Genomic DNA, 11,012 nt, shown 5'->3' with positions numbered 1-11,012 from the left:
TGTTCACAATGGCTTTCTCTTTTATTTACAAATTGACCATACAAAGCATCTTAAAAAAAAATTGTAATATGAAAGTATGAAAATTATTCCCAAACCCTGCAGATGGTAGGGTTTGTCACGGTAAATTTACACTATCTTTTCAATATTATGTAAACAATGACTCTTTGAATAACCTCTCCAGTTACGAAGCCATCGTTTCTTTTAAAAGAAAAACAAAATGCAATTTTTTAAGTCCTTACAGCTCTTCTGCAGATGAGGAGCGAAATATTGGTTCAGCCTCTTGACCCTTGTTTTGCTACAACAATAGAGAGAGAAAATAAAAGGCGTTTTTATTGTCATACGCACATTGCATTTTATATGTAAATTACATTAATATTCAGGTTATTGAATAAAAATGACATCTTTAGCTCAATTGGCCAGTTCGTGAGGGAAGTGACGATGTTGTATTTGATTCTTTAACTGTTATTTTTTAATTGGATCTTTTTGATGAATCGGTTGATCCGTTTTACAAGATTTATTCACGGATTAGAATTGCGTGATGTAAACTCCGTGAATGTAGGATATCTAGGAATGTATTCATAGTCCACTACACACACCTTAGTGCTTAAAGTACTTTATTAACGTTCAATACTTTAGTTCCTCATTCAATGCGGTAAAGCTGAATATGCATATCGCCTTAGGGAGACCAGAGGCTGGCCTGTTTAAGTGAATAGCTGAGATTTTAACTTGCTTTTATGTGGGAAATGAATAAGTTGACAGCCTATCTGTGAATCTTCAACATTTATGTCATGTCATTGTCAAATGGAGAGAGCTATTTTTGGAGCCTCGAAATCAAAATAACTTTCCCCTCCCTCTAGCATCTTTTCTTTTCTCTGATGACTTGTTTACAGGCGCGAGGGCGGGACAACCTGTCACTCACATGATATCCACCAATAGCAAACTTCCAGTGAACTCCAGATGGACAAAAAGCAAGTTTGGCCCTGAAAATTTTTCTTTTTAGGCTTTCTATGGAAGCTTGCAGAGAATAAAACAATTTAAAATATAATTGTGACTTTTAATCTCAATTCTGAGACATTCCATGTTGCAAAAAGTCTGAATAATGAGATAAGACCTCGCAATTTCCATTTTTTATTTTTTACTCTGTGGCGTAAACAAGCTTCTATACGTTTCACTTGCATATACATAACAGGGAAGAAAACACTATTCCAACTTTCATTTCATGCCGACTTTAAATTGTAAATGACCTGGAATATTCTATTAATCAAAGCACTGTCATAATTGGTCATAGATTAGTCACTGTCACAGGGTAATAAAGTGGAATGTTGTCATTTAAGGGCTCCTTACTCGTCTCTTGAAGATTCGGTTCAGCAGCCGAAGTCGAGTGTATTCTGGAGGACTCTGATTGGAGAACGGAGTCTCCAAGCCGTTCTGCGAGATCACCGCGCTGCGATCGAGATCGGGTGTTCTTGTTCCACGTGGCCCAAAAACATTCAGGTCCTTGAAACACTCTGTCTCAATCATCTAGATGAATTTCATAAATGTATATATGAACAGTTGACCATAAATATATGGCAAGCCGTTTTAGCTTAAATTGTACCCAGCCTTACTCGTTTGTAATTGCATTCTTACTAATAACAATTCCAATTAGAGAGCTCTACAAATGAATTTTTACTAGTCATATGTCTCCATTGACTTCCATTCATTTTTAATTACAGAGCTCTCTAATTGAATTGTTACTAAAAAAACGAATAAAAGATATGTATAATTGCAGAGCTCTATAATTGAATTAAAGAGCTCTGCAATTGCATTCTTACTAGTAAGAATTAAATTAGAGAGCTCCGTAATTAAAAATGAATGGAAGTCAATGGAGACCTATGACTTGTAAAAATTCATTTGTAGAGCTCTCTAATTGTAATTGCTACTAGTAAGAATTGAATTGTAGAGCTCTCTAATTGAATTCCTACTAGTAAGAATTGCAATAAAGAGCTCTCTAATTGAATTAAAGAGCTCTCTAAATCAGTTTTTACTAGTAATAATTGCATTAAAGAGCTCTCTAATTGTAATTGCTACTAGTAAGAATTGAATTGTAAAACTCTCTAATTGAATTCTTACCAGTAAAAATGCAATTGCGATGAGTAAGGCTGGGTACAATTTAAGCTAAAGTGGCTTGCCATATAAATATACATTGCTTTTCTTTAGGTTTCTTCCCTACCTCATTCTGCCAGGGCACAGGCACGCTACCCGTGTTAAACTTGCTGTAGAAATTATCATCAACCTGATCAAGGATCACTCCTTTAACCGTTGAGAACTGATCGATGTCCAGGATGTCCGCGCAGTAAACGGCTCTCGGCTGGTGGAGAGAAGAAAATCTGATGAGAAAATGAACATCACAGGATTGATTTCAGGTGAGAATCAGACACTCACGTCAGGGACAAAAGGTGGCGGCATCCTTCCAGCCTCAAGTCTCGTAAAGTTGATGTTCGTAAAGAACGAGTGACCTTTGATGACCTCTGCTCCTTGGCTGAACTTGCAGCCCAGTCGCTCCTTTGGGTTTTTAGCCAGGAGCTAAATTGAAAAGCAATTCGATAAATGTACAGTATTTCTTTGAATGGACAATAAGACCGAGATTACATCAGATCATATCAGTGAACTCAGAAGAAGATTGCACTTATTCAGCAGAGCACTGTAAAATGTGGCCTCACGCTTTTGCAGATGGATGAGGTGTCCTCGTCGAACTTCTTTCCGTAATGCTCGATCGTCTCCAGAACTCTTCTTTCCATCTCATGTCTAGGCAGACGTTCCTTGTGATCGCGGAACGGAGGTTTTCCGGCCGTCATCTCGTAGATTAGACACCCGAGTCCCCACCAGTCCGCACTAAAACTATAGTATGTGTTTGTGATGACTTCTGGTGCTGGCGATGTGAAAAATATCAGGGATATAAAAATATATTTAAAAAAATATATTTTGCATAACGAAAATTGAGTTTTTTTGCATTGTGACATTATTTTAATAATAATGAAACATTTTCCCCTAGTTATTATTACCTTAAATCCAAGCATGTAAAGCATGTATACACTATCGTAGAATTTGTCGTTCTGCATTTATGCTGAATTAAAACGATTTATAACAATCTAAAAAGTGAAGCATATTAATGTTAAATTTGGAAATAAAGTCAGAATGAAAATCTTAATGATTCTAATGATATCCTTGTTTTCTATAATAAATATATACAACTGTTCAAAGGTTTGGGGTCAGTATGATGAAAAAAAAGATATTAATATATTTATTCACCAAAGATACATTAAATTGATTAAAAGTAACAGTAAAGACATTTATAATGGTATAAAACGTTTCTATTTCAAATAAATGCTGCTCTTTTAAGCTTTCTATGCATCAAAGAATCCAGATTTCTTTTATCATTATTTAAATATGAACTGTTTTCAAAATTGACGATAATAAGAAATGTTTCTTGAGCAGCAAATCATCATATTATACTGATTTCTGAAGGATCATGTGACACTGAAGACTGGAGTAATGATCCTGAAAATTCAGCTTTGATCACAGGAATAAATTACATTTTACAATATATTAAAAAAAAAACAGTTATTGTAAATGTTAATATTATTTCACAATATTACTGTTTTTACTGTATTTGTGTTCAAATAAATAAGCACATAGGAGACCTCTTTAAAACAAAAATCTTACTGACCACAAACTTTTGATTGGTGTAGTGTATATAATATTTTTAAATGTCTGATAGGATTTACTATAACTGCTGTTATGTTGAATATTTATGAAGATGATTTTCATACCCATGTAACCCACAGTCCCCACTTTTCCCTTCACATGTCTTTCTTCTGGCAAGATTACGGCGAGTCCCAAATCAGAGATCCGAATGTGACCTGTCAGATACAGGGACATTATTAAACAGGAAAAGGAACTTTTCACATCTAAAATGAAATGTAAGAAACTGGAATTCTACATATAGTGCCCATAAAATGTATTTGTATATACACTTTCACCAAAACATTTGACAAAGATCCTATAGAATTTAAGCCCAGATAAACACATTTTATCTTACGCGACAGCATTCTCACTTTTGTAACCATGATGCAAGAGTCCAAAAACTTTTTGAGGTCACTATATTTAAAAGTAGGATAGTTAATGATGTCAAACGCAACAAAAGTAAAAGTTTTCTATGCAACCCACTTTGACATGCTTTCATTTCCTTGTTTATGATAACAAAAGCAATTTTGGAGAAATGTTTCCTGGTGAAGATTATGCGAGTTGATTATGCCAAAAATAGAAAGTAATGGAAATTTGAGATCCTGAAGAGAATGTTACAAAGCTTGTACGGGCAGTTATTATAACGTCTTTTTTTTCAAATGGGGAAGTGCACATACCATTATCATCCAGTAGAATGTTTTCTGGCTTTAAATCCCTGAGAGAAATGAAACAAAACACAGGTAATAATGAGCGAAACTAGATCTGTTTAATTCGATTTCTGGAATGTAAGTCAGGTGACTATATATCCAGTAATCTGTAACTGCATCCAGCCCATTAAAAGTCAAACAATGGCTCTCAGTTTTATGGCCTACCTATAAACAATGGATTTTTTATGAAGATGGTCCAGGCCGCAGAGGATCTCAGCAGCATAAAACTGTACTCTGTCTTTATTGAGTCCCTCAGTGCCCATGTTATAGATGTGAAACCTCAGGTCTCCTCCGTTCAACAGCGTCAGCACCAGGCAAAGAGCCTCTTTTGACTCGTAAGCATATGCTAAACTCACCTGACATATTCAAATAAACACACAGACAGCCAATTTACACAAAACCTGATCACATTTACAGTGCAATAAATATAATAATGATGTAAACATATACAGTACTGTGCAAAAGTCTTAGGCTCGTTATTGTTTTTTCCACAAAAAAAAGGGTTTAAGCCAAATATTTATATCTATTGCTGTAGTGTTTCTGTAGGAAATATCAGTTTACTTCTCCGAACATTCATTTAGCCATTAATTGTAATAATCCAGAGAGATTTGTGTTTGCACAAGGAGCCCGTAAGACCTCCGTTCATCTTCAGAACACAGTTTAAGATATTTTAGATTTAGTCCGAGAGCTTTTTGTCCCTCCATTGAAAATGTATGAACGGTATACTGTCCTTGTCCAGAAAGGCAATAAAGACATCATCAAAGTAGTCCATGTGACCTCAGGGGGTTAGTTAGAATCTTTTGAAGCATCGAAAATACATTTTGTTCCAAAAATAACAAAAACGATGACTTTATTCAGCATTGTATTCTCTTCCGGTTCTGTTGGGGATCCGCGTTCACGAGTTCGCAGTGACGCTGCTGACGTGTATCTGGTGCGTCCGTGTGTTCGGGTTCAAATAAATATGTCTGGTTCCCCTGTGTGGAAATCCTTAGACATGTTTGCAAAGATTGTTTTGTTTCCAGCGTGCGTCTCCCTCAGACTGTAAACGAAGCTCGGGCGCACCAGACACACGTCAGCTCGTCTTACGTCAGCGGACTCATGAACGCGCATTGACAACAGAACCGGAAGACAATACAATGCTGAATAAAGTCGTTGTTTTTGTTATTTTTGGACCAAAATGTATTTTCGATGCTTCAAAAAATTCTAACTAACCCCCTGATGTCACATGGACTACTTTGATGATGTCTTTATTGCCTTTCTGGACAAGGACAGTATACCGTACATAGATTTTCAATGGAGGGACAGAAAGCTCTCGGACTAAATCTAAAATATCTTAAACTGTGTTCTGAAGATGAACGGAGATCTTACGGGCTTGGAACGACATGAAGGTGAGTCATTAATGACAGAATTTTCATTTTTGGGTGAACTAACCCTTTAAGTAATATTCTAATTTTCGGAGATACTGAATTTGGGATTTTCATTAGTTGTCAGTTTTAATCATCACAATTAAATGAAATAAACATTTAAAATATATCAGTCTGTGTGTAATGAATGAATATAATATCCAAATTTCACTTTTTGAATGGAATTACTGAAATAAATCAACTTTTTGATGATATTATAATTATATGACCAGCACCTGTACACTCTTTTTTCTGTGTTATGTTTTTGATTTCAGAGTGAAATCTGACCTGGATGTGTCTTGACCAGTTTTGTGAGTTTCACCCAAGCAGAAATAGTAATTCAAGCATGAACTTTTTCCGTCAAACGATTGCTGATAATAATCATAATTCTCACCACAAATCTGCTGTTGAGCCGTTCTAGAATCTGTTTCTCATTGAGGGCCATGGCTTCCCCGCTTTGCTTCTTAACACGTTTCTTCTCCAGTTTCTTACATGCATACATTTTCCCTGATGCTCGGGCCTGACACGCACAGACCTGTAATGAGAGGCTTCATGTTACCTTCACGCTTTCATCTTTATTTCTAATATAAGCTTCTGGGGGCATGATTATCTCTATTTAAAGCAAAAGTGGTCCTATTGAGTAAAACATCTAACTGGGAATCTTTATAGATGTATATAGTGGTCTTACCTCTCCAAACCCACCCTTTCCCAAAACACGGTATTCTCGAAATGTACCTCGGGTGATTGGGCGTCTGTGGGAATGAAAGCGATGTCACATTCAAAACATAAACAGCATTGCTTTAAAATGATTCAAAAATCCCACATCTGGCCCACACTAACCTCTCGACCATCTTCCACTGCAGGAATCGGTCAAAGTACATGCTTTTCTGATACTCTGCAAATGGAGCTCCGCTCAGATACTCATGAAGTGCCCTGTAAGACCCAATAAATGACAAACACATCAACAAATCTATGCTCACAGACATACATGTACAAAGCATTGATCGTGGAACTGACTTTTGGCAATTGCTGAAGAGATCTTCAGAACTTTTGAGCTCCTCGAGTTCTCTGCGTACAATCTCCTGCACCCTAGAAGACTGAACACATGGACGAGCATCATGAAAACGCTTTCCCAGCTAACAGAGAATGATCTCGGGAACGTTCAGGTTCTAATGAACAAATGTTCTTCCAGTAACGTTAATAGAACGTTCTTTCAGAGTTATCTAGGCTTTAATAATGTTCTTAAAATGTTAGCACAAAAACACATCATACATGGAGCGTGTTTTTTAAATCTATTTATTAGTTGGCCATCTGTCTAACGTTATTTAAATGTTACTACTTGTTTCAGAACGTTCAGATAACATTCGGAAGTAAAGTTCCAATAATGTTGGAACATTTTGAACATTCAGGGAACAATCCGTTTAACTTAATGGGCAAAACGTTCTTAGAAAATATTTTTGTCAGCTGGCTTCTTTCATGTGTAACACTAACAAGCATTTGTACTGTTTTCTAACTGCAGATATGAAGTTTTGATTATCAGATTGGAAGTGGAGAGGAAGGAATAAAAGCATGTCTAAAGACCTGTGTGGTGAGATATTTTGTGATGAGTTGTTTGCCAAAGTTCTTTCTCTTATCATCCGGTGTGACCTCATATTCCCCCTGAAAGAGCACAAACAGAGTATTCATTCACTGACGCTTTAATAATAGTGTGTTTAATTCACTACACTTTAATAATACTTTTTCAAAGTAGTTGTAAATAAAACAAAGATTATTAGAGTCGTTCTACTTCAAAATTTCATGTTTAATTCAATGCGTTACTTGCCATTTTTTTGTAATTATTTGTGAAATTTACCAATGTTACAAATTGGAACGTTGAAATTTGTATTTGGTGATTACTATTTAATAAGATATATCGCTATTTCAGTTTTATTTTGATTAATTGTGCAGGCCTATTGATCTATTTTAATGTTACATTCAATTTAATGCTAAATTATTAGCTTTTCATCAACTCACTAACCCCAGTGTGGGAAACCCAGTATTAGACAAAAGATAATACCGTTTCATCCAAGAGGTTAACGCAATTCTGCAGATCATAATTAGTTGCACAGAAAAGGCGGAACAGTTGATTTCCGATGGGCTGTTTCACACACAGACTGTAATAGTCTCGCTCTGGAAAACAGAATGGGTCATGATTTATTGAAAATAATACAGTGCATTCCTGTGATTAGAGGCAGAAATCTTAAATGACAGGAGGATATTATCTTTACAGAATTCATTTCTGATATTGACATATTTGCTGTGCATAAAGTCCACAATTAAAATATTTGTCCTTCTTACCAATGCTTCTTTCCAACTGTATGCACTCGTTTATGTGTGGGAAACGCAGAAATTCCTTCCATTTTCGACTCCTTCCTTTGTGGTTCGCACAATTACCTACTGCACAATGGAAGAAAGAGAAAAAACGGTTTTACAGCCTCATATGAGAACCTGATTCTGGTGCTTTAAAGAACCCAAAAATAAACCATCAAGTTCAGAAATGCATGATTGTCCATCCAGAAATTATTGTTATTATTGAAACAGGATATTTGGATATCATGAAATAACACTGGAATTGTGTTTCCATGAAATTACAAATTAAACAAGTACATTTAATAAAGGTGTTTATGTATTTATTTAATCTCATTTAAGTACTTTACCAATCCATATTGTGTGCTCTTGAAATGTTCAGAAATCAAAAAAATACTTTTGATTACTATTGATGCAGCTCATTTAGTCTAACACAGAAGGACTAGAATGTGTTTATTACTCCATCAAGGTTATGTTGACAAAAGGTTAGACATGCAATGCAGGTACTAGAAAATATGTGTGTGTGTCTGAAAATAAATGCTTTATTAATCACGTGTGTGTGTTTGTGTAAAAATAGATGCTTTATTAATCAAGTGTGTGTGTGTTTGAGTAAAAATAGATGCTTTATTAATCACGTGTGTGTGTGTTTGTGTAAAAATAGATGCTTTATTAATCAAGTGTGTGTGTGTTTGTGTAAAAATAGATGCTTTATTAATCACGTTTGTGTGTGTTTGTGTAAAAATAGATGCTTTATTAATGACGTGTGTGTGTTTGTGTAAAAATAGATGCTTTATTAATCAAGTGTGTGTGTGTGTTTGAGTAAAAATAGATGCTTTATTAATCACGTGTGTGTGTGTTTGTGTAAAATAGATGCTTTATTAATCAAGTGTGTGTGTGTTTGAGTAAAAATAGTTGCTTTATTAATGACATGTGTGTGTTTGTGTAAAAATAGATGCTTTATTAATGACATGTGTGTGTTTGTGTAAAAATAGATGCTTTATTAATCAAGTGTGTGTGTGTTTGAGTAAAAATAGTTGCTTTATTAATCACGTGTGTGTGTGTTTGTGTAAAAATAGATGCTTTATTAATGACATGTGTGTGTTTGTGTAAAAATAGATGCTTTATTAATCAAGTGTGTGTGTGTTTGAGTAAAAATAGATGCTTTATTAATCACGTGTGTGTGTGTTTGTGTAAAAATAGATGCTTTATTAATGACGTGTGTGTGTTTGTGTAAAAATAGATGCTTTATTATTCACAATGGTGTATTTGTAAGTGTGTGTTTTGTTTGAATGATGGTTTGTCGACAGTAAAACTGCAGAGAATCCATGGCATCCACTACTATATGAACCTGCTCTAAAAATAGCAGTAGGAATGAAGCTCTAAGTATAAGATGACAGATGTCAGATTTGAGACGCCACACCTGTACCGTTCAGAAAACAAAAACACAACATGCAAAGTATAGATTCATAATGATAGAAAGTCTTATTGGGTTCACTTGGGTAGTTAGTGCTGTAAACACTTGAAAAGTTGACAAAACATGACAGGTTTTGCTTATTTTGAAACTGCAACTAAAGCTATTTTTAGAGCTCAGATTAGTGGAATAGCAGGTACTGCTGACAGGCTGATAACAAGTCAGACCTGTTTGTGATGCAAGGCCCGTATGACGTCAAAGGCTTTGTGTGTCTGGTTTTGTTTTGAGGTCAGAGTATTTCAGGTTAGAGACAAATGAAAATATGTTGAATGAGCTGTTTCTTTTGCTCACAGCCACTGAAGAACAGTGAACTAAAGCGAACATTAAAAGTTTTGCCCAGCTTTTTTTTAGGTATTACAGTCTTTGTGATCCTTAAGCATAAAATATACTTAAGTTGACAAGTATATCTAGACTTTTTTAAAACAAACATTAAGATTTTAGGATCAAATAAGGTTCAAAGTTCCAGTATGTGAGTTATTAATTAATGTTTTGTCTACACGCGTTCATATTAAATGAACTGCAGAGTGAAATACGTTTTAAAAGTATACTTATGTTGCTTATAGTCTCTCATAAAAGCATAATAATTTTAAAATAATCAACAAAATACTGTTTTTTTTTAAATGTTACACCTAAGGACATGTTAGCTACCCAAAAGCATTTCAACTACCCATAAAATGTTTGTTAAGTCTGAAGTTTGAATCAGTTTCTAAACAACTAAACAACTCACAATCTGTTAAAACACATTAAAAATGTTTTATCTCACCACATATTTTATGACAACAGTATTTTATACTGATTGAATGTTTTAGTTTTTTCTTAAAAATCCATTTTTATCACATTGTTAGGAAAAACAGGCGAATAAATATTCTTACCTTCTCGTGCTCTTATGAGTGCACTGTTTGCAACCATTGATTCAATCTCCATTTCTGCAGTGTCATCCGATGAAAGTCAGTTGAAAGTTGGGAATTCTGCATTTAAAACTGATTTTCCTCCTAATGTGCACTAAATCATCACAAATTTAGTGAGGTAGATATGCACTCAATTGAGATAACTTCCATCTCCTGTGCATGCTGTCAGAGTGAAGCCTAATCTGACAAATGACAACTCAACTTTCTTGTTCTTGTGTTGCCCAATCTTGTTTCACCTGTACAGGTGACCTGACAGGTGATGCTCTGGATGCCTCAGACGGATATTTTCGTTACACTTTCCGGGATTATTTGAACTTCAAGCCAATGTCTCACTCATAAAAGACTGAATTTAAACTTCCATTAAAAAATGTAGAAAGTCCATATATGATTAATACAATCTAATAAACTGTATGTTGTTCCATATAAAGTAAGTTATATAAAATAGGTTAGG

General features: G+C 34.9%; 1 protein-coding gene across 1 annotated transcript; it reads right to left on the bottom strand.

Annotated features, from left to right (window-relative positions):
* Positions 1-2: 2 nt before the first annotated feature.
* Positions 3-10,767, bottom strand: grk5 (G protein-coupled receptor kinase 5). The gene is made up of 16 exons (XM_077243743.1): positions 10,526-10,767; positions 8,174-8,272; positions 7,893-8,005; positions 7,418-7,495; positions 6,854-6,933; positions 6,677-6,769; positions 6,525-6,588; positions 6,231-6,371; positions 4,599-4,789; positions 4,404-4,441; positions 3,813-3,902; positions 2,703-2,911; positions 2,425-2,565; positions 2,213-2,350; positions 1,345-1,521; positions 3-295 (listed from the first exon to the last, which is right to left on the bottom strand). Exons 1-16 carry the CDS (start codon positions 10,575-10,577, stop codon positions 236-238), a joined length of 1,764 nt encoding a protein of 587 aa, XP_077099858.1. The 5' UTR covers positions 10,578-10,767; the 3' UTR covers positions 3-235.
* Positions 10,768-11,012: the final 245 nt, after the last annotated feature.

The sequence above is a fragment of the Siphateles boraxobius genome, unplaced genomic scaffold, assembly GCF_051911475.1.
Source record: "Siphateles boraxobius isolate OS27281-9 unplaced genomic scaffold, OSU_SipBor_1 25, whole genome shotgun sequence".
Classification (NCBI taxonomy): Eukaryota; Metazoa; Chordata; class Actinopteri; order Cypriniformes; family Leuciscidae; genus Siphateles; species Siphateles boraxobius.
This window is presented reverse-complemented; position numbering and strand designations above follow the sequence as displayed.